This window comes from Salvelinus sp. IW2-2015, linkage group LG6.1 (assembly GCF_002910315.2).
Source record: "Salvelinus sp. IW2-2015 linkage group LG6.1, ASM291031v2, whole genome shotgun sequence".
In the NCBI taxonomy this organism is placed as follows: Eukaryota; Metazoa; Chordata; class Actinopteri; order Salmoniformes; family Salmonidae; genus Salvelinus; species Salvelinus sp. IW2-2015.
In genome coordinates this window covers 17,019,118-17,044,042 of record NC_036845.1, presented here as the reverse complement: position 1 = coordinate 17,044,042, position 24,925 = coordinate 17,019,118, and the positions used below count along the sequence as shown (strand labels likewise).

The 24,925-nt window shown below is 41.5% G+C and overlaps 1 protein-coding gene across 4 annotated transcripts; it reads right to left on the bottom strand.

Annotated features, from left to right (window-relative positions):
• Positions 1-785: 785 nt before the first annotated feature.
• On the bottom strand, positions 786-24,069 carry LOC111965239 (hemicentin-1). 4 transcript variants are annotated; one of them, XM_070444043.1, is made up of 8 exons: positions 23,999-24,069; positions 15,550-15,668; positions 4,277-4,347; positions 3,960-4,112; positions 3,500-3,655; positions 3,000-3,260; positions 2,215-2,613; positions 786-933 (listed from the first exon to the last, which is right to left on the bottom strand). In XM_070444043.1, exons 3-8 carry the CDS (start codon positions 4,332-4,334, stop codon positions 902-904), a joined length of 1,059 nt encoding a protein of 352 aa, XP_070300144.1. In that variant the 5' UTR covers positions 4,335-4,347; positions 15,550-15,668; positions 23,999-24,069; the 3' UTR covers positions 786-901. The 4 variants fall into 4 exon arrangements, with proteins under 4 accessions (XP_070300144.1, XP_023845071.1, XP_023845073.1 ...); XM_023989303.2 differs by lacking the exon at positions 786-933 and having other exon boundaries at positions 1,582-2,613; XM_023989305.2 differs by lacking the exons at positions 786-933; positions 15,550-15,668 and having other exon boundaries at positions 1,582-2,613; positions 23,999-24,059.
• Positions 24,070-24,925: the final 856 nt, after the last annotated feature.

The window sequence follows — 24,925 nt, the reverse complement described above, 5'->3', positions numbered from 1 at the left end:
CCCTCGTCTTGTAGCGGAATGGACAGTGAGGTGCGCGTAGACTTTCCTTGGTTCCGGGTATGCGAGCAAGAGGGAGGTCGATTGAGAGGACGGGGCTGTGAGCGCGGACACAGTATGGGTGACCACGAAGCCTCACGCCACGGTCCCCCATTGGGGCACGTCCCAGCTTGCAGTCCTCGCAGGGGCGAAGAATCACCTCACACGCACATAGCGACAGCTGCAGAATCGACTGGAGTGTTGATATGTTGCTTCCCAGAGTTCGAAGCATCATCAATCGCGATAACGAGGTTGATATCTATCGTATGACAGTATGTGGTTTTTCAATAATATATTAATAAGGATGTGTTCAAGCACCACATCGAGCTTCCTTTTTTAGACAGGCTTATAGTACTGCTCTGCTATATGGTAACATTGTACTTAATTTACTGAAGTATACTGGTGGCTACGTATACTGTGTATTAAAAAGTGCTGCGCGGAAGTAGGATGCGTGGGTGCACTGAGCCAGTTAGAGGCTAAGTACACCGTAACCTCACATAGTCACAAATTAAACCTCCACAGCGGACGCGAGGCGCGACCGGCGTAGACTGCAACATCCTGCGACCATGGTCTGACTTCCGATGGTTTGCTCGCGTTGGTACTACGGCGAGATCTTCGAGTGGTGATCTTACGGACTGAGCTGTCAGCGGTTGGTTATGTGTGTGTCCTCCCACAATTGCACACCGTCCGACCTGCCGGCCACCATGTAATAATCCCTCGCTTTCCGGCGCATGGACTGAGGGGAATGAGGGTGGGAGGAGACTAAAGCGAGGAGGGAGCATTGCGCGTGGTGGCTATCCATTTCACTTTCAGGTCAGAGGTCAGAGAGTGGCCCAGGTGGCAGGTGAGGGATTACCTCCTCGAACTACAAAGGCACTGGCGCTGGAGAGAGAAACACTGGACAGGGGAGAGTGAGTGAGAGAGAGAGAGAGAGGAGAGAGACAAGACAGAGAGGAGGGAAGAGGGAAGCAGACAGAAGACAGACAGACAGGACGAACAGACGACAGGACAGAACAGGACAGAGGACATGGGGACAGGACAGACAGGACAGACAGACGACAGCAGACAGACAGGAAGACAGGACAGACAGAAGGACAGACAGAACACGACAGACAGACAGACAGACAGACAGACAAGACAGACAGACAGACAGAGAGACAGAGAGACAGAGAGAGAGAGAGAGAAAGAAAATTCACAATTTTGATGTGAATAAAAGGGGAGACAGACAAAATATATATTATTTTACAAAAATGTGGAGAAACATGTTTTTTTTTTTGTATTAATTCAGCTGGCATATTATCCTGGCAGAGAGAAACGTCATTGTAGCTGTCACAGATCCCTCCGGAACTTTCATCACGCACACCTGTCCCCTATTCCCACTGATTAGTACTGTATAAGTGTGCCCTTTGGTTTCCATTGTCTGTCGATTATTGTTACAATGTCCGTTGGTGCGTGTGAGTACCTGTGCTGTGTGTTTTGGCTTTCGTGCCCTTGTGGATTGCCAGATGATTACGGGTCTCGTCCCGTGTGTTAATCATTGTGCGCGTGTGTATATATTCGAGGTACTCCTCGCTCYTTTGTTTGGGTTTCAACCCTGTGTTTTGTTACGTGTTTGTTTGGTCTTCGTCCCCCTGTGCCTTTACATGCCACGCTGTAATTTGGGGCGTAATAAAAAAAACTATTACGCATTCCTGCGCCTGTCTCCCGAATCCTTGTTACCAGTGTGACAATACCCTATTAAAACAAGTGGAGCCAGACAAGTGTACTATCCACTGAATTAGACACAGGACASAATACTCCGGGGACAGACTGTTCCCAATGATCGACAGAAGGAGATGAGAAAACTGTCTGGGTGTAATAAACAGAAGCATAGAAAAGGGGAATAGCATTGCCATGACGCTGGTCTGACGGGTCAATGAAAGGAGAAAGAGGGATAGAGGAATAGAGAGGGAAGAAGGGAAGGTTAGAGAGATGGCGGGAGGTACTGATTGAACAATTGAAAGCTGACAAATCAAAGTGATCTGTCACTCCTCACTTTGTAGGCAGAAAGAAGGGGGAAATAAGCAAGGGGATAATTAAAGGAGGGAGGAAGGAAGGTAGCAACCAAGTTAGGAAGTAAAGAAGGTAGGAAGGAAGGAGAAGGACATTTTTTCAGGACTGCCGCAAAGCTTGACTTACCCTGTAGCACCTCCACACACGTACTTCTCTTCAGTGTGTCGTCCCTCTGGAATTCCACAGTGCAGGTGTACTCGCCCCTGTCCCCCTCCGTCACCCCTTTCTTTGACAGGGAGAGGTTTAGATTTTTCCTCTGCAGGGCTGAGACATCCAGCCCTCTCTTCTGATTGACCACCCAGGCTAATGGAGGCCCCATGGAGAGGTTGACGAGGGTCTGGACAACCCCAGTGAGGGAGCCTGCCGCTGGGCTTGGGGTAAAGGTCCAGCGGCCTCCCTGGATGCTCTTTTCCTGGCTCTCTGACCAGGATAGAGGAGGAGGAACGGAAAAGAAACATGGCAGATGGAGAAGAGAGAGGGAGGAGACAGAGGTGTAGATAGGCTGTGGATGAGCGGGGGAGAGGTCTGAGAAGGGAAGAGAGAGAGTGAGAGAGAGCAAGAGAGTGAGAAGAGAGAGAATGAGAGACAGAGATAGGTTAATATTGTTATTGTAGTTGTTGTTAATGGTAATCACATGTCCACTACTAATATTATTATTGCTGTTGGTCCCACCATTTATTTATATATAAATATATATTTTGTATATATATACATATATATTTGATTTAGATTTTTCGATATGTATACTTTGACAATGTAAGTAATAATGAACTTGCCATGTCAATAAAGTCAATTGAATTGAATTGATAGGAAAGGGACAGTTTAAACTCAGTCTGAAGACATTTTACCTCTTGAGGGGAAATKATTTAATCTAGAAGACTATAAACCATTTTATCTAACTCAACACTTACCTATTACAGTAACATGGGTGTTGGCATAGGCTTCCCTGCCCTGGTATGTCACCACACAGGTCCACTCTCCATGGTCTTGGCCAGTGACCTTCATTACTGTCAGGCTGCTGTCAAATCTGATCTGKGCACGCGTGTCCTTGCTCAGGTCCTGTTTCTGGGGACTAAGCCATYTTCTCTGTGTCCCCTCAAATATTTCCCCTATGTCACACTTCAGATTAAGATTCTTCCCAGCCAACAGGGGAGAGACTGGCTGTACACTCACTGAGGGAGGAGAGATAGAGAGAGAGCGGGAGAGAAATAGAGAGAGAGAGAGAAAGAAAGCGAGAGAGAGAGAGAGAGCAAGAGAGAGAGGTGGGGGTGTATACAAAGGTACATGTGTATACATGTGTGTGCAGTACTTGTTTCCCCCACATGATGGTGACAGAACACAATGTCCCATTTCCTTCCTCATAACACTGACACGAGACATAGAAATCCTCTCTTTTTCACTCTGCACTTACCATGGGACAGTCTGAATGTGGTGACTGAGGTAAATGGTGTTGGCCTGAAATCTTTCAGTTCACATCTGAAGGATTKGAAGTCCTCCAGTCTGATGTTGTTGATGATCAGGGAGAAGTCCGTCTTTGACAGAGACAGCCTGTCTTTCCACAGTGGATCTGCATGTCAATAATCAAGTGATTAATAGTAGTAGTAGTAGTAGTAGTGTGAATGAGAAATGTGTCTTATGTTATTCCCAACCCACCTGGACACCACACAAACATATGTGAATACAGAAGCAGCACAGGGCCACCTGCAGAGGCAGAGCACTTAACCCTGAACAGGTCAAGGGTTAAGTGCTCAAGAGAACAACAATAGTAGGCACCTGCCAACTACCAAGCACTGTTTTGCTCAATATGTTTACGGCTCAAAAAGGTCACGCTCGACTAAAGATGGATACCCTCTAGCACTAATCTCACTCACCTGTCGTCTCTCGACCATGGGAGTTGCGGGATATCAAAGATTTTGTGTCCATCCCAAGGTACCATTGTACCAACACCTTTTCTGAACCCCACTTCGATCTGGGGAGAGTGACCGTCCCTCCCACCTGACCATACACCATCACATCTTCAGCCCCTGAGGGAGAACACAGAAGACAAGATATATATATACACATATATATATATATACATATATATATATACTTATATATATACTAGTAAGTTACCTTTACAGAAATGTATCTGTTGCTATATAATAGAACATAGAGTATGAATCAAATTCAGAACATACTCTCTTACCTGTTGAAGTGATGAACAATGCAATAATGATTGAAAGGAATCCAGAAACGTACTTCATTTTGTAATTTCTCCTGAAAACAAAGAGCAGCAAAAGCTGAATAAGACGCATTGCTATAGTCATGTATTTCCTGTCACCCAAGATCAAATACTGTGGAAACAAAACAACAGTTCACATCAAGTAGTAYCGCTTCTTCTTGGAATACAACAGATAAAACAATAACATATAGCTATACTTGTTATATCCTCCTGTAGACAGTCTACTGACGGAAAGGGGCATAACGTTAATAGGGCAGTTGTCAATTACAAATTGTCACGTTAACCTTTTCATATAATACAATAACATTTTCACATAACCATKTATATTATAATTCTTTTAAAATCACTCTACAGTATATTCCACGAGAGCTAGCTACTCTTTTCTACCGTGTCATCCAGTTCAACTACTGTGGCTACTGTACAGATGCGCGTGTACCTGCAAAAAGTAGCCTATATGTTTTGACATGTGTTTTCACAAAGTAACATTGTTATGCATTACTAATATAAATATGAATTGACACGATTTTTTGCCATGTTTTGTCATGGCATTAATCAAAAAAYGCATTMGAAAATGTTTTGCCTCGCATCATTACGTAACTGCTACGACCGCAGCACAGCCGTGGCTAAACAAGTAAAAACCCTCGCCCTCTCCTGTACAATTGCTTTATTGTGTAATTGCAATCGACACTAGTCTCCAAATTAGCAATAGGCATGTGTCGGGGGATTTTGACGCAATTTATAATCAAAGCTCATTCTAAATAGCCTATTTCGTTCTGTCAAATAGGCCAATTATTGATACAGTAGAAGCAGCCAAGTTTGTTTGTTTGTTAAAATACTGTGGTACCTCTAGCTTTTACTCTTCAGCATAGTACAGTAAAAATGATACACCTGGTAGTATTCTAATTTACAGCAGTACAATMGGAAAAGGTTGTAGGAGTAATAGTGTGCTAAGTGAGAGGTCTGGCTTTGGATATCCTGGCCTATACCCTCTGTGACAGTGTCACATACCTCACTCAGTGTGTTCAAGCTGTGTAAACAAACCAAGCAGCCCACAGTCAGCTCTTTACCTGAAAAGTTACCCATCGCATGCTTGAGAATCCCCCCTCCCCATAATAGCCTAGTTGCATCACAGTTCATTCAGAGCCTACAGATAAAACTAACAGGTAGGGGCACCTTGCATCGTTTGTCCTGTCTAGAACAGAATACAATAGAATATCTATCATTATAGAATATCGATCCTTATAGAATATCTATTATTATAAAGTATCTATCATTGCAGAATGTCTATCATTATAGAAGAGACTATCTAGCCTATAGAGTATATGTATCACTCAACTACAAGGCTTGACGTCTGCTATATTGACTTGCATCGTGTGAGTCTATGTTTACTGCAGCGTCCAGGTTCATGCCAGGGAAGTGGTGTGTTGTGTGGAGGACATTGAAATCAAATCGCCCTTTGCTGTTTTGCAATGAGACGCAAACAGAAGGGTTGAGAGAGCCTGCATTGTGTTTTCTCTTCTGCTGATTACCCAGGCACCTCGAGGGTGGTCAGGCACTGGGTACTTCTTTGCTTTCCAGAAAAGTGTGCTAACCTAACCACAATGCTTTGTTTGTCTTTGGCAGGTGCCAAGAAGACCACTACTCCTCTTTTCCAAGTAGACTAGGAGTAAGACGTCTTTGAAACCACTGCTGTTGCGTGCAGTCGTCTGCAGAGGTTACTGTACGAAGCTTTTTACTGTATGAAGTCTTTTTGGTGAGTCTGTCTGGATGTTTTTATAACTCGTTCGTTTTTAGACTATTCAAGTTAGATACCAGATCTAGACCATGTAGATAGACACACACACACACACTCTCTCCTGACCTGGATCTGTAGTGATGCGAGGTGTGCCGGTCAGGCCTGGTTTCAGCTCGACTGCGGGTGGACGCCAGAGTCACGAAGAGAAACTTTTACTTCCCATTAACGGTATTGATTTCGAAACACTTCTGCTGGCTCAGCAGTTGATTCGTTGCAGACTTTCTTTGTTGTGTCAACCTTCCTGAATAAAGCCTCAACAGCACATGACAGAAAGGTTACTGTCGGAGCTTCAGCTACTAAAGTGGAAGTGATCTTCCATAACCCCAGAAGTCACTGTCCCTCCAGCACTTTGTGTTCCTCATTGCAGCTGATTAAACGTTCTGGCTGACTGCTTGACGTGGAGGCATGTGAAATCCTCCTAAATGGAAGAAACATGTCTCTTTAAAAGCAATGATACATTTMGTTTTAGGCTATCTTATCTTGTCTTTGGTTGTGTGCTCCTGACAAGGTCTAATTCTTTTATTTTAAGAGTGTGCCTCTATCATTTCATCAGAATCTTAAATGGACAGTGAGTTTAGAAATGGTAGCCCTAATCCTAGGCCTATAGTTAGATTCTTTTTTTGCTTAACTTGTTGTTGTGGGAGACATTGGATATTAGGGCATATAATATCCAATGTAACGTAACAAAATGTGGAAAAAGGGAAGGGGTCTGAATACTTTCCGAATGCACTGTAAATCAGGCTAAAATATGTTGTTGTTTGTCTGTGTTTACTTGTTGATGTCACAGTGACTGCTGATCGAGAGCAGACCTGACTCCGGCCAGGCGGACACATTGTCGTCGCTCTAAATCAATATCAGGTGACATACATGTAGCATGATGCTATTGACGTTTAATAATAGCCCTGGTTCTAATGTAGAGGTCAGATACACACTGCTCCTGTTAGAAAAGTGTCTTCATTTTCCWCCTTACTATATTATAGTTATCATACTATACTGTACAAAATTATAAACGCAACATGTAAAGCGTTGGTCCCATGTTTCATGAGCTGAAATTTAAAAAAAACGCTTAGTTCTCTAAAATTCTGTGCGCAAATTTGTTTACATCCCTGTTAGTGAGCATTTCTCCTTTGCCAAGATAATCCATGCACCTGACAGGTGTGACATATMAAGAAGCTGATTAAACAGCATGCTCATTACACAGGTGCACCTTGTGCTGGCGACAATAAAAAGCCACTCTAAAATGTTTTGTCAAGCAACACAATGGCACAGATGTCTCAAGTTTTGAGGAAGCGTGCAATTGGCATGCTGCCTGCAGGAATATCCACCAGAGCTGTTTCCAGAGAATATAGTTTTAATTTCTCTACCTAATAGCTGCCTCCAAAGTCGTTTTAGAGAATTTCGCAGTACGACCAACTGGCCTCACAATGGTAGAACACGTGTATGGCGTTGTGTGGGCCAGCGTTTTGCTGATGTTAACGTTGTGAACAGAGTGCCCCATGGTGGCGGTGGGGTTATGGTATGGGCAGGCATAAGCTACTGACAACGAACACAATTGCATTTTATCGATGGCAATTTGAATGCACAGAAATATCCTGACGAGATCCTGAGACCCATTGTGAGGCCCACTTTATTTTAAGGTATCTGTGACCAACAGATGTATATCTGTATTCCCAGTCATGTGAAATCCATAGATCGGGGCCTAATGAATATATTTCAATTGACTGATTTCCTCATATGAACTGTAACTTAGTAAAATCTTTGAAATTGTTGCGTTTATATTTGCGTTCAGGATAGATATTACGCTAGTTATTATAGACCAGGTATTCCCAAACTGGGGTATATCCAGGGGTACCCGTCGAGGGAAGTGAATGCGATTCACATTTTTATATATATATTTTAAATAACACTTTTGTCACGTTCCTGACCTGTTTTCTGTTATTTTTGTATGTGTTAGTCGGTCAGGGCGTGAGTTTGGGTGGGCAGTCTATGTTATGTGTTTCTATGTTGGTTAATGGGTGACCTGATATGGTTCTCAATTAGAGGCAGGTGGTTTACGTTTCCTCTGATTGAGAGCCATATTAAGGTAGGTGGTTTCACATTGTTTGTTGTGGGTGGTTGTCTCCTGTGTCTGTCGAGCCACACGGGACTGTTTCGGTTTGTTTTGTCCGTTTGTGTAGTCATTTTTCCTGTTCGTGAGTTTCTTCGTTGTATTGTAAGTTCTTACGTCCAGGTCTGTCTACATCGTTTTGTTATTTTGTTTATTATCAAGTATAGTTCGTTTTTCGTCTTGTTTTGAATAAATATCATGTCATATCACAATGCTGCGCTTTGGTCCAATCCCTACTCCTCCTCGAAGAGAACATCCGTTACAACTTTCAAACAGTCCATTTAGATTTTCCAACGGGGCTATACATTTGGGTGTGGTTTCTTTCTCCCATGAGTAGCCTCGTTTCACTGCCAAAAATAAAATCATCTGGTGTTCAGTCAAATAAAAACACAATGTCAAATACAGGTAGCCTAGTCAAATAATTAACATCCAATCACATTAACCGTTACTCTCTCGCGGGAATTCCACTAACAGTCCGTATGTAGCCAAACGTAGGTGCTGCTTATTCTGTTTGCTCGAAAATGAATAAATGGTAAAAAAAAAAACTAAGGCCCGCGTCCATAGAGACACATACCAGCTCTACTGGTAGTACTGCTACTACCAGCAGTATAACACCTGCACCTGTCGACGTCACATGTTCTGCTTCCACGAGCACATCCAATGCTAGCATCAGTGATTCTACATTTGTTGTTAGCCCAGCTAGCATGGACACTGACAGTTGTGAATCTGATGCAGCCGAAGCTACTGCCCCCTTACCCGGGAAAGCACCGAACAACAGACRGKGACGTTGGACCATCGAAGAGGCACAAATATGATCAAAACTACATTGATTTGGGGTTCACTTATATTGGGAGTAGTGCCTTTCCTCAGCCACAGTGTGTTATATGTGCAAAAGTACTATCTCACAACTCGATGAAACCTTCACTCTTGCGCAGACATTAAGAAACAAAATATGCTGTCACGTGTGCTCCCTCTCCGGCGCTMTAGGTCACAAGGCTGCTCGTTATGGCGCACACCTGTCACCATCGTTACACGCACCTGCGCGTCATCAGACTCACCTGGACTCCATCACTTCCCTGATTACCTTCCCTATATATGTCACTCCCTTTGGTTCCTTCCCCAGGCGTTATTGTTTCTGTTCCAGTGTTAAGTCTGTGTGTTTTTCGTGTTTCTTGTTTTGGTTAATGTTGTGTTTATTTATTAAAACACGCACTACCTGAACTTTTTTCCCGACTCTCAGCGCACATCATTACACATGCCAATTTGAAAATGTTCAAGTAGTAAGACGTATAAAATCAACAGATACCATTAATAAGAAGGGTCTAGAAGCCCTTGCCTGTCCTACCAAGTGGCTAGGACAGGCAAGCCCCATACTATTGTTGAGGACTTAATTCTTCCTGCTGCCGCAGATATGGCCGGGACAATGCTGGGGTAAAATGCCAAAAAAACTATGCAGACAATTGCTCCCGGCAGTTGCTCCCGACGCTACTTGGGTACACTGCAGCATCCACCAAGAGGCTCTTGCTGCCAAGGGAATGCCTGACAGATTGAAAGATGTTTTGGACACTACAGTGAAAATGGGTAACTTTGTTAAAGCAAGGCCCCTGACCTCTCGTGTATTTTTAAAAAGTAAGTATAGCCTCCCGGGTGGCGCAGTGGTCTAGAGCACTGCATCGCAGTGCTATGCTGCGCCACCAGAGTCTGGGTTCGCGCCCAGGCTCTGTCGCAGCCGGCCGCGACCGGGAGGTCCGTGGGGCGACGCACAATTGGCTTAGCGTCGTCCGGGTTAGGGAGGGTTTGGCCGGTAGGGATATCCTTGTCTCATCGCGCTCCAGCGACTCCTGTGGCGGGCCGGGCGCAGTGCGCGCTAACCGAGGGGGGCGGGTGCACGGTGTTTCCTCCGACACATTGGTGCGGCTGGCTTCCGGGTTGGAGGCGCGCTGTGTTAAGAAGCAGTGCGGCTTGGTTGGGTTGTGCTTCGGAGGACGCATGACTTTCGACCTTCGTCTCTCCCGAGCCCGTACGGGAGTTGTAGCGATGAGACAAGATAGTAATTACTAGCGATTGGATACCACGAAAATTGGGGAGAAAAGGGGATAACATTTTTTTTTTAAAGAAAAAAAAAAAAAAGTAAGTATTGACACGTAAGTATTGACACGTTTTTTTGAATTGAGAGACGTGCTTAAAGTTTTCTTTACTGACCATAATTTTCACTTGTCTGACCGCTTGCATGATGACAAGTTTCTCACACAACTGGCCTATCTGGGTGATGTTTTTTCTCGCCTGAATGATCTGAATCTAGGATTACAGGGACTCTCCGCAACTATATTCAATGTGCGGGACAAAATTGAGGCTATGATTAAGAAGTTGGAGCTCTTCTCTGTCTGCATTAACAAGGACAACATCATTGTACGATTTTTTGTGTGCAAATGAACTCAAGCTTACGGACAATGTCAAATGTGATATAGCGAAGCACCTGTGTGAGTTGGGTGCGTAATTACTCAGGTACTGGATGGATGACACAAACAACTGCATTCGTTATCCCTTTCATGCCCTGCCTCCAGTCCACTTACCGRTATCTCAGCAAGAGAGCCTCATCAAAATTGCAACAAGCGGTTCTGTGAAAATTGAATTCAATCAGAATTTCTGGACTGGGCTGCGCTCAGAGTATCCTGCCTTGGGAAATCAAGTTGCTAAGACACTGATGCTCTTTGCAACCATGTACCTATGTGAGAGTGGATTCTCGGCCTTCACTAGCATGAAAACTAAATACAGGCACAGACCTGTGTGTGGAAAATGATTTAAGACTGAGACTCTCTCCAATACAAMATTGCAGAGTTATKTGCATCCTTTCAAGCATACCCTTCTCATTAACCTGTGGTGAGTTATTCACAGTTTTCGATTAACAAATAAGGTTTTATATGTAAGATGGCTAAATAAAGAGCAAAATGATTGATTATTATTATATTATTATTTGTGCCCTGGTCCTATAAGAGCTCTTTGTCACTTCCCACGTGACAAAAACTCACACTCGTTCTTATGTTTAATAAATGTATCGTATAGTGTGTGTGTGGCAGGCTTACAAAGATGGCAAAAAAATATATATTTGAGAGTGCGCTGACCCTGGTGCTAGAGGGGGTATGCAGATGGAGGTTTGAATGTTTGAAGGGGTACGGGACTATAAAACGTTTGGGAACCACTGTCCTACAGTATCACTGTATTTTGATGTTATGTTCAATAAAGGCAGCAAAAACTGTAACTGAAGAGACCCAATTTCTGTTCCTCCCTTTTGTCATGTACTGTAAATGCCATCTTTTACCCATTTAAAACACATGTATTTAGATAAATTCACTGATTCACATTAAATTGATTTCATTTACTTCCCMTTCCCATGACAGTGATTCTGGTTGCGCAATACATCATCATCAGAGTAAAAAAAAAAGAGAAAGGAAGGGGTTTGTGGTGGTCTCTGATTTAGAGAAGTTGAGAGACAGACAAAAAGAAGAGGAAGAACGAAGAAAGGTGGAGGGAGAGAAGCAGTAGCTTTGTGGTGGGCCTTGGTTGAGAGAGGGATGGGGGAGGAGAGAGAGGGGGCGAGTGCCTGAGGCTGTGGTGGGCCCTGATTTCACAAGGTGTAGATTTGTATCCCTATCCTCACCTCCTCCCCTCTCACTCACTTACACACCCCCTCCCTTCCTCCTCTATTCCACGAAAGGCGGATTTCTCCACGCTTGATGGAAGAAAAAAAAGACCACAATGGCAGTCGAACACCGGGAGTGTGGTCTATGGTAGTTTTTTTATTCTGTTTTGTGTGTTGTGTGTGCATGCATGTGTGTGTGTGTGTGTGTGTGTGATAGTTGTGTTGTGGGTACTTTCAGAATTTTTGTCTGAAGCGTTCTGCACCTTTTAATCTCTTTTCATCTTAAGACAATTCTCAATCATTTAACCTGTGTGTGAAAGGAGTACAGTCAGCTCCTGATCAATGTAACAGCTTCGGGCTGTCATGACAGGGATGTGCACTTAAAGGTAGCATGGAGTTATCGGGAGCAATTCAAAGAATGTAATATAATCAGGATTGTAAAACTTTAGTGTGTTCTGTCAACTAGGCTGCAAACAATATCCCCTTAGGGGATGATTATGGTCTATTGAATTTAACATTGTAGAATTACTCCACCAAACTATGAATAAGTGCATGAATAAAACATAGTCCTTTTTTATTTAACTTTAAAATCCACATGTATCATTATTTAACAATTRWTTTTTACAATGATGGCCTACCCCCATACAACRCTGGGCCAATTGCGCACTGCCCTATGGGACTCCCAATCACAGCCAGATGTGATGCAGCCATGACTTGAACCAAGTACCGCAGTGATGCCTCTTRCCCTGAGATGCAGTGTCTTAGACCACKGCGCCACWCGGGAGACGAGTTAGTGTGAGCTGCCGTGAGCTGGCATGTTATCCAACGTTATCGTGTAGAAGTCAGGGTGTCTACCCGGGGGGTACTATACAACAATATACTAGTAGTAGATTGCTCTCTTGGTAAAATGAAAATCAAGGATCAAGGTACTCTTTATAGTGTGTTAGAAAATTAACTTKCTACCAGGGTAAGGGCTATTATATGGGCAGCAGGTAGCCTAGCGATAAGAGCGTTGGGCCAATAACTGAAAGATTGCAAGATCAAATCCCTGAGCCTACAATGTGAAAAGTCTGTCTTTGAGCAAGCCACTTAACTCTATTTGCTCCAGGGTGGCTGTTGATAATTGCATACCCTGGCTGTGACCCCATTATCCAAGGGTGTCTCAGGGGAAGTTGGGATATGCAAAGAAAACAACTTTGAAATAGGACTAATGTGCATTCGGAAAGTATTCAGCTCCCTTGACTTTTTCCACATTTTGTTACCTTACAGCCTTATTTTAAAATGGATTCCATTGTCCCCCCCCCTCGCCGATCTACACACAACACCCCATAATGAGATAGCAAACACAGGTTTTTAGACATTTTTGCAAAAAATAAATAAATAAACTGAAATATCACATTTACATAAGTATTCAGACCCTTTACTCAGTACTTTGTTGAAGCACCTTTGACAGCAATTGCAGCCTCAAGTCTTTTTAGGTATGACGCTACAAGTTTGGCACAGCTGTAATTGGGGAGTTTTTCCTATTCCTCTCTGCAGATCCTCTCAAGCTCTGAAAGATTGGATGGGGAGTGTCGCTGCACAGCTCTTTTCAGGTCTCTACAGAGATGTTCAATCGGGTACAAGTCTGGGCTCTGGCTTGGCCACTCAAAGACATTCAGAGACTGAAGCCACTCCTGCATTGTCTTGGCTGTGTGCTTAGGGTTGTTGTCCTGTTGAAAGGTGAAACTTTGCCCCGGTCTGAGGTCCTGAGTGCTCTGGAGCAGGTTTTCATCAAGGATCTCTCTGTACTTTGCTCTGTTCATCTTTCCCTCGATCCTGACTAGTTTCCCAGTCCCTGCTGCTGAAAAGCTCTAGGAAGAGTCTTGGTGGTTCCAAACTTCTTCCATTTAATGAATGATGGAGGCCACTGTGTTCTTGGGGACTTTGAATGCTGCAGAACATTTTTGGTACCCTTCCCCAGATCTGTGCCTCGACACAATCCTGTCTTGGAGCTCTACGGACAATTCCCTTGACCTCACTGTCAAMTGTGGGACCTTATATAGACAGGTGTGTGCCTTTCCAAATCATGTCCAATCAATTKAATTTACTACAGGTGGACTCCATCAAGTTGTAGAAACATCTCAAGGATGATCAATGGAAACAGGATGCACCTGAGCTCAATTTCAATTCTCATAGGAAAGGGTCTGAATATTTATGTAAATAAGTATTTTTATACATTTGCAAAATGTTCTAAAAACCTGTTTTCGCTTTGTTGTTATGGAGTATTGTGTGTAGATTGATGAGGGAAAATTAATTTAATCAATTTTAGAATGAGGCTGTAATGTAACAGCATTTGGAAAAAGTGAAGGGGTCTGAATAACCTGCCTTTCTCTTTATAAAAATTACTTTACATGTTTTAAGATCAAAGTTAGGTAGAGATACCAGGCCGTAGTTTGTGTAAGTAAAATGTTATTTAATTCAGGTCAGCTGTTAGACCTATGTTAATTGTTGTAGTACAATACATTTTATGATGAGATAAAATATGTTTTGAGAAATGTTTTGAAGTATTTGTATAGGCCATTCCTCACCTCTAAACTTTGTAAGACTTATCTGTCTGTCGAGGTTGGAAACGGCAGTGAGATATGAGAGAACCAAAAGGAGAGAAGCTGTGAGGTGCTGGAGGAAGAGGAAGTATAGAGCTATATAGAAGCGACAGAGGGAGCAAGACAGAGGACAGCAAGACAGAGAGAGAGAGAGAGAGAGAGAGAGAGGACAAGTGATAGAGAGAGAGGAAGAGACAGACAGAGAGAGAGATCGCACCTGAACAGTTAACCCAGAAAAGCAGATGATCGTGTCTGTGGTCAGGGCGGAGGTTAAACAGCAAACAGAGAGAGGGGGGAGGGAGGACAGGATCTGTCTGTAAAAAGGTGAAGGAATAATCTTACAGAATTGTCTCCCATTTTAAGGTAGTGGAAGTCTGATGCCTGCAATTGAATTGTACGCAGTACAAAACATATGATGGAATGTAAAATCGGACTAAATCATTGTTCCCCATAGAGCTTATCAGTATAAGTAATATGAGTATAATTGTTGAACCTKTATGACTTGTATGTAAGGTGTGTATTAGCCATGTCACAAATGTAAGCCAKGGGATTGAATTTCAATGGGACCAGATAGGCCTAGCGCAAAGAGGAGTGTCTCTGRTTTGRGGGCATCAGTTCAGAGAGGGCCTATACAGTACATTTAAAAAGTCATCATGAAATGTCTGCGAAATGTTGTAAAGTACAATGGCAATGAAACCATAAATACATCAGCGGACAAATAAATTGGGTTGACCGCCATTTCAACGTTTATCTGAAACGCACTTGTTACCTCTCTTATTCTAGTTTAAGGTTAAGTCAACAGGTTTTTACTTTACTGTGAAAGCAAAGCGGGCATACGCTCCAGGACAGCATGTAACATTTTATGAAGGTGAAATAAATGATTACAAAGATTCTGCATTCGTTAATGCAAAATAAACCCACATATGTTTTCTCTGTAAAGATAATTGTCTGATTTAGACACTCGATGGTCGACTACGAGCAGTCATAACAATGATAAATAGAGTTACTACATCAATACTTTCACATCGTTTACCACAAATCAATGATCATGGAGTGCTATTATACTATATTACATCTAGCATCTTAGTTAACATCCCTTTCTATACTTACGTTCGGTGGATAGCGTTGAGAGTCCCTCGCCAATGATTAAGAGCCAGGCGGAAATGTTGATTTTCAGAGAAACAACTTTGCTTTTAAACCCCGTTGCACCTCCCTCACTACTGATTGGTCTAAAAGAAATCGGGAAATGTACAGTTATTGGTCAAATGCATTAAGACCAAAGCAGTGACATTTTTAATTGGCTGAAGAAAGGGTGGATTATCTTGGCAAAATGTTTYGCTAGCATGTTAGCGCAGTAACAGCCGGTAATAACAGAATAGGCTACGTAATAGTTATTATTTGGACCATTATTATTATATTCWTTGTTGTTATCATCATCATYAATATTATTCTAACCCACATGTCAACAAGAGTCAGTCAATTTGATGTACTTCTGCCAGTCGTTATTCACCTTACATTGCTTCGCTCGGGCCATAAAATTACAAATGTTTTACTCAGTCACAGGTTCATCTACATTAGGCAGAACATAAATCGGCAGAGAGAAACAAGCAAACTAGAAACACACACAAATACGTMTATCTCTTGTTTCATTATATATAGTCAAACAACAGTTTAAACACGAAACTGGGTGCCTGCAGCACATATTTATTGAGTCAGTAAAATTACCAAAACTGACATCAATATATATATATATATATAGCCCTTTCCTGCAGTCAAATTATGTTATTCATATTTTTTATAATTTCATAATTAATAAACATACTTTTTTTATGCCGAAAGTCCGCTGTTTCTACGAGAAACGGTTTTGTTTTTATTTCAGTCTTCTGTGATGCATATAAAGCATAATATTGGGATGCAAACTCAAAATTGAAAACATTTCAGGTGTCTTCATTTTTTAAGCCGATAACCATGTGTGTGCGGGGGTGTATACATTTGTTTCAAAGTAGAATTGTTCAAGACTACCCAGAAACACTTTGTGTGACCCTGATTTAGCCCAGTGCAGTAAAAGGTTAACTAAGTGTACCGATTATAGGCCTGAATCAGATTCGTAGGCCTTTGAAATATACAAAGTWTAACAAAGCATCACATTTAAGAGATTACAATAATGCTGTAAAAAAGCTTAATCAATAAAGCTTACCACTGAAAGAMAAATGGACCTGGCCAATGAATCTGTGGTACTGAACCCTTGAAAAAGATTACACCATATTTAGCAGGATCCATTTTGAAAGCGCATAATCCATCCTTATTCTAATGACCACCATCAGACCATTTTTGGTTATGAAATGTCATCTTTATCCTACAAACACATGCACAGATTTATAGCCTACATTTCCACACATGAACAAGTTAATAATTTATAGAAGAATTCATATTTCATGTGACTTGGTTGATTGTTTTTTTGTTGGTAAAAGCAACACGGTAACGTCACAAGATTGGGTACATGAATAAGAGCAGTTGAATGTAGACTATATAATTCATTTAAATGACCATTGAACAGCAGGAACTATTGTAGATTGCATCTTGAAATATTTCCACAGATTTGATGCGAATGTACCAGTATGCTACGTATTTAACATTGACCATATAGTTGTGCAATTGTTATTCATAATCAGACATACACCATGAATAATGTATTCAATGATATTCAATTTCCTACCCGGAGTCACAACTTTTACAAGATAACAAAATTACTTCAATCCTCTTCACAATTATTCTAAACTCATGTATATAACTCAAATATTTGTAATTCATAACACACCTTATCCAATTGGTGCCCCGTGTGAGGAGCATCCCTTACACAATTTGTGCCCCGTGTGAGGACAATCTCCTACAGTTTGATCCTCATTCCACATTGAGAATAACAATGATCTATTCTAGTAAATCGATGTCAAGTTCGATTCATGTATTAAGCGATGTAAAATTCACTGCTAAGCAAATTTCGTGGTGCACAATTTCGACAAGAAAGAGTTGCGATAACTGAAATAACTCTGACACAAATGATCAAGTATGACAAACCAATACAAAAACGTTCTTTCAAATACGAAAAATTGCAAAGAGTCATGCATAATCATTCATCAATGTTACCTCAATGAAGATGAAAAAATKTACTAAATGTAATAGAGTGAATGGAAGCTTGATGGCACTTTTCTGTTTCACTCTACAACTATGATTGCACGTTTTACTAAGTTCAATATAAAACCCATAGCAATTGCAAGTCCCTTGAATCTAGTGCATACCCTATTTGATAACTTTTCTTTAAAACCTAGCAGGTTCTAACCGTTGTCTTGGGTGAAGAAACACCTGTGTTCACTTCACATGTGCCTCTCCATGCTGTATATACCCTCCTTAGTACGTAGCTCTGCAGAGAGTGGGATCATGTCTGCACTCAAAACTACAGTAGAACCCCAGAACCCCATATACCACCTGTTAATCTATATGTCCCTAACTACCTGCATTACAAGTTACTGTATATGAAAGTCTTAGAGCTGAAGTCTAGAGATAAACTTGAGATGTGCTCGCGTAACTTGTCCACGCCAAGGCATTTCAAGACTTGTCTTGGTAAAGCCTAAAAGTCAACAACAAAAAGTATCCAACGTTCAATCCGGGTGTTTTTGATTTTCAATAGTGTGTTGGCTTTACTGTGTCTTTATGGGAAAGAGAACATGGGCGGCAGGTAGCCTAGCGATTAAGAGTTTTAGGCCAGTAACTGAAAGCTCACTGGTTCAAATCGCTGATGAAAACTGCTAGGTGAAAACTGTCGATGTGCCCTTGAGCAAAAGCACTTAACCCTAATTGCTCCTGTAAGTCGCTCTGGATAAGTGCGTCTGCTAAATGACAAAATAAAACTGTCTAACCATCCAAGACTGTCTTCTAAGTGAAATACAAGGGCAAGGACAAAAAGTTTTTCTATCTAGCACTATGAAATATGTGTGTTTGACTACAAATGCCTTCATGTTCTGCGGCCATTAAAGCCATTGTTCAATACTAGAGAAACACTGCTCAGGTGGTTTGGAGACAAGAACCACAACAAGCACCAAACAAACATGTCACTCACGTCTCATCTCTCTCTGAGGTTTGCATTCTTTCATGCTCTCTTTGTCTGCCGCGCTCTCTTCTGAGATTAACTGAAAAAAGGGTTGAACACACCATGTCTCTAAATTATCCCCTACTTGGGCCTTTTGGTAGGACTTTAGAATGCTGCATGTATAAAGGCCTTGATAACGGATTTACTAACGCTCTACGCATCAATAAAGAAGTTAGGCGTATGACCTCTGTCGAAAATGTACTGGTTCAAGGACACCATCATCCTCACTCAAAAGATTGGAAAGACTGCAAAATCAGTTCAAAGCTCAAATACAGTAAGATATGTTATGCATAGACTCATAGAAATACACACGTTGTCTCAGATTCCCAAACAGGTAGTTTGTTGTATTTATGTTTTCTGATGCAGCATGGAAACGAGAAAGCATTATAAAAAATGTACCAAAGAATCTCCTGTGGAAAACACCTGAAAGTGAGGACTCCCTCGTTAGTCAGAGACCTAACGATTTGAAGGTGTTGTGCACACACCACACAAAGTCATTACCGAACAAGAGAATGAGAGATAGTGTGGGGGGTAGGGAGAAAAGAGGGGGTGATTGGTTTTTCGAGACATCCCTAATTCCTCTTATGATGTCCCCCTCTTTCCTATACATTGGGTCTCTCTCACTCTCACTCTCTCTCTCTCTCTCTCTCTCTCTCTCTCTCTCTCTCTCTCTGTCTCCCTCTCTAACTCATCAGGTGTTTGATGGTCCATTCGGCCACTGGAGTTCCTGGTTGCTTGTTTGATACGGAAGGCAGTCGAACTGAGACATGAAGAGAGCTGTGACCAAGACAGATGGGGAGGTACCTGGTACTGTTCCCTTTGCTTTCTGTCACTTTGAATCATACATTAACTCTGTTCTTTTCTTGTGTTTAAAGAAATAACCGTTAAATGTCAGTGGAAAGAGAGGCTAAGAATAACAGAGATGTGACATTTTGTGAAAGGATTGTGAAAACACATTTTTTGCAACACACAGTTCATGTAGGTAAACTTTGTTCAAGGCCTTTTGAAACCCATTTGTTGTGTAACTGCCTCCCTTAGCCCAGAACGTCTCCATCTTCTCTTTCTGTACCTATACTGTTTATCTGTTTCCCCCTTTCTCTCTCTGTCTTTCTCTACTATCCCAAAGGTCTGCATGCTTTGATGTTTTCATGCTGTAAAATGTTACGATTCATTTTATGCGCATGAAAACGACGTACTTCAATGTATGAACTCCAATGTACTTACTCCAACTCAATGTGTATTTACAGTAAAGTGTTTAAATAAAGGCAATTCATATCTTATTGTTTGTACTTGAACATATCCGAGAGAGCCTTTAGCTCCCTGCAGGTGAATAAGGAAAGGAATGACTGAACATGACTGAAATATCATAATAATGAAACAAGTGGCAGAAATGGTTTAGCGTGGGCAGTTTTTAGCAAACCACATTGAGCACTTGTTGTGAATCAGGTGCAATTGTACTTTAGTAATCACCATGAAAACCTTGTCATAAGCTGGCGTATATCTGCTAGAATTAAAAACGACAACCCAAGTGGAAATACAAGAGGGAGGACCAAATGTCAAACACAATATCTCAGTCTTACTTTGAATGGAGAAAACGTATCAACGGAGAGAGAGAGAGAGAGAGAGAGAGGGAGACAGAGAGAGAGAGAGAGAGAGAGAGAGAGAGAGAGAGAGAGAGAGCTATTAGTCATGTTTATGAAAGTCTGAACGAGGGAATCCTTGTATCTCATTATGAAAAATGATCCCTCGCCTGCACAGTATTGGAAACATGAGAATATTTCTAGGGTGACTCTAACCAAAGGAAGCACCTGCCTCAGTCTGAATGGGTGTTCTCTATTTTTTTAATGCACCTGCAAGAGAGGACCAAATACAGATGTAGTTGACAACAAAATATGCATGTTAAGACTGTCTTACTTTACTTGAATAGGTTTTCTCCTTTTGTGTTCATAGGCATCCATCAATTCCTTTAATAGGCCAGAGTTGTCAGTAGTGTTCTTCAGTACTCAAGTATACAATACGTGTCGTAACAGTAAACTACACCAGTAGCTTAAGCTGCGCACGTTTCCAATGAGTGAAACCAGACTGAAACCAGTACAGGTTAGTGTTACTGTGATAGACTTTACAACACTACAGTTTAGGCCCAAAATAAGATACAAGTAACCCAAACCAATGAAATGCAAGTAAAATACTCTAAACAGAATATCTGAATAATATCAGAATATCTGAATGGTGCATAGTAAGACAGTCTTACTGCTTTATAAAATACTGCTCTGATTAAGCTACATGCTGGATTCAAATGTGGGGTGAATACTATAGCGTTGAATGTATTCACAATCAAGTCCTACTGTAAATCCATAGAATAATGTACATTTACTCACTACACAGGGTGATGTGCAAATCCAAGTACAATGTACACCATTTGAAAAATAGTGCTTTATGAAAAGTACATCTCTGTTTGAGTATACTATTGTGAATGACATTTTCACAATTACATTTGCTGGGATTTGCAGCCCTGGGGCTAAACGCGTCTGGATTGAAGACTGCACCAATTTGAGTATTCTAAATCCAGTATAATAATGAATTTTAASGTCTGCCTAAATTGCTTATCTTCATTGTTACACAGTAAGTTGACCATGAAGTAAATAGATGTGCAGAACATTCTGTTCTTGATCTATACTGTATATGACTACAGGTATTTGTAAATATATGTTAACAAATACATGAACTGGTGACATATCATGATTTACAAACAAGTAATAGTTTATTAGCTATTTAGCGAACCTTTAAATAAAGTGTTACAGATATAATCCACTAACGTGTTTTGAGCTTGACTAAATATCGGCTGACATTATTATAGATATTCAGCTGTAGTAGATAATGCGTATGCATTGCAACTGGATAATTAGCGTTTTGGCTGTTTTTTAATGTTATCAGCATAAACTGGGATGTTTCCTGTTGTTCAATAGACATTTAAATGAATGGTATACCCACCCAATGAATGATCTGTTTTCATTTGAGTTTTAGKAAACAATCGTATAAATGTATATCTTGAAACTATCGTATTGATCTCACGGACTGTCCTTTCCCGGCGTCCATTTGGATTGAAACACAAATGTAAGATTGTGACCGTGACAGATTGTGATTACCTTGGACAGGCACATGACTGTAATGTTGTGTTCGTTCACATCCTCATGTTCCTTAACATTTGAAATAAAACTTTTTTAGTGATTGAGTTTGCGGACCGTCCATAGTAGGCCTAACCATTCTTTTCCAAAGGACAGTGAAAAATWCTAMCCTTCAGGGTTGGGCTCAATTCCATTTCAATTCAGTCAATTCAGGAAGTAAACTGATATTCCAATCCAATTCCAATTTTACTCAACGCTTCTCTATGTGACTGAATTCAAATTGAATTGACCTCAACACTGCTATCCGTGCTACATGCATCACTGCTACTTGTTTCCCAAATGATAAGTAAAGAGGGACCTACTGGTGAACCGTATCCAATTTCTACTTGACCGCAGCTAAAGTCTGTGCTACTGCCAGAAAGAAAATTCAAACAGCTTTAGGTGGGACATGATCCAAAGACGTTAATGTATCATGTCTCTCTTGCCACAGTTGCTGTTGTTTCCYTGGCCTCGGCCCTCATCAATAGACAGAACTTKTAACGCTCCTCAGCAATACTGAGCTGTACATATATGCATGGGCCGACATTACACCTTACAAATACTTAGAACTTTACAACCTCCAGTGCAATTGTAAACTTAATTTCTTGACCGTGGATATTATATTAAATCTCCTCCTGAGGATTTGTGGGTCTTAAAATGAAATAACTCACGGCTACAACAGATAGAGTACTTTATCTTGTATTCGTTCTCCGATCACAAGAACGCAGCCGTGTAGGAATTACGTCAACATCAAAGCTCTTCTCTTTCCCTCTGGACACACACAGGTAACTTCTGGGAATAATTAAGTGCTTCACAATAAAAGTCTTAAACGGGTACCGGCGGTAATAATGACTCAATATAGATTCAGAATCAAAGTACTATACAACAACCTAGGCTACTACACTATTGCTACAAGTACATGTTTTACCAAATACGTATGGCATACCCAATGCAAATGTTACTGCGATCCCATGCTGCTATTGCAAACACACTTGTTATTGTTCCAGCGGGCCTAGGCTAGAGTACGACCTAATCAGAGATAGATAYACACCAAGTTGACTTCTCTGCATACACTGTAGGCTRAACAATAGTCACACTCAWTAGTGTACTTACTCACACCAAGCACTGACTTCATAGCAATCATACAATTTACACCAAATAGCATCTGGCCAGCCATCACCCAATACTCTCAAAATGACTGAAAAAGACAGTATTCAACATGTTATTTCATTACAACTCTGGAAGTATCTAAMGAGAATTGTTTTAATCCCTATTGTAGCAAATGGCGCCTTGCGGGTCTCCCAGCCCGTAGGCAGACCAGCATACCACTGCTCCCTTTTGGGGGGGATCGTAAAAGGTCTGTTACACAGTCCCCTTCATTYGGGAGAACGTGTCCCCACGCTTCACTATACCAAGACCCTCTCCGATGGCTCCCAAGGCAACATCCCACCATTGTTGCAATTTTTGCAGACGRCAACAATGTAATGCCCCTCGCGGGTCTCGAACCCAGGTCTTCCAGCCTGTAGGCAAGACCTGCAAACCAYTACCTCCAATAAGAGTTAAGCCCTTTTTTTGGGGGGGGGGGGGTTGTAACATGCCTACCTAGGCAAGGTTTGCTACAGTATATTCTCCATAACCTGCATGTGTCAATTCTGTTGGATATAGCCTACATACACTCAAACCGTTATTGTCAATAATCCATTATATCTTCCAATATATGGTTCCAGCAGTGACGGTAGGGACACAAAGCATACTACTATCTAAGCCCCTGCACCTGAAAACAATATATACATGTACTGTATCTCAGGCAGTTGTCCAGCCTACAGCTGGTCATGTGAGTGGAAAGACCATACACTCGTTTACAGTTACGTCAGGATCATATTGCGAAATATCGGCAGGTATTTCACAAGTCCGTTTTTTGYTGTCGTTCTAAAACCTCCCTGCAACACTTACGATTCCACTAACATTGTATTATTAAGGCCCTGTGTCCTTTTGTCATTGTGTAAATTCTCCAAACCCCATTGGGTACCACAAGAGAATATATGATTGATAAAYGTTCATATGGCTCTGGGTACTCCTCATCCATAGCTATGGATCCCTTTAGTCCAATGTCAAAACTATTCTTAGTACTGGCACAGTGAATTAACTTTTGTGTTTGTCTAGATAATAATTTGCTTCTACATTATCCTCAGTCTRACAAATCCATCTTTATCATAAGTGTGAAAAACACATGTAGTAACACTGTACTCACCAGTCTGATGCTCTCAGTGCAGAGATGAGATCAGGTCTGACATCACTCAGACTGTACACACTGTTACACACAGGGAGACAGGAAGCTAAACTGCACTATATGATCCCCTCTGATCCTCTCACTGGTGCCTTCTGTGTCACATGCAAACACAGACACACACAGCGCAGCACATGTACAGACTAACACCACACCACCACAACACCACCACGCACGCATGCACAACTGTAATGCTACCACCACGCAACACCACACACACACAACACACCACACCACATGCACACCACACACACACACACACACAACACACACACACACACACACACACACACACACACAACACACACACACACACACACACACACAACCACACACACACCACCACACAGCGGTGTAAAGTACTTAAGTACTTTCCTATTTATATTTTTGACAACATTTTCCCTGACACCCAACAGTACTATTTACATGTTGAATGCTTAACAGGACAATGGTCCAACGTACTTTTACATGTTGAATGCTTAACAGGACAATGGTCCAACAGTAACTATTTACATGTTGAATGCTTAACAGGACAATGGTCCACTTATCGCGACAACATCCCTGGTCATCTCTATTGCCTCTGATCTGCGGACTCAATAACACACATGCTTCATTTGTAAATGATTGTCTGAGTGTTGGGGTGTGCTCCTGGCTATCTGTACATGTAAAAACAAGAACATGGTGCCGTCTGGTTCAATTATATTAAGGAATTTGAAATGTATTTATACTTTACTTTTGTTACTTAAGTATATTTTAGCAGTATATTTTAGCATATTACATTTCTTTTTAAATTTATATATATTTTTCTACTTTTGACACTTAATCCTTAAGAGCATTGTGCATCATTCAGAGTATCAATCTCGTAACATAAAATGAAAAAACATCAAAAAC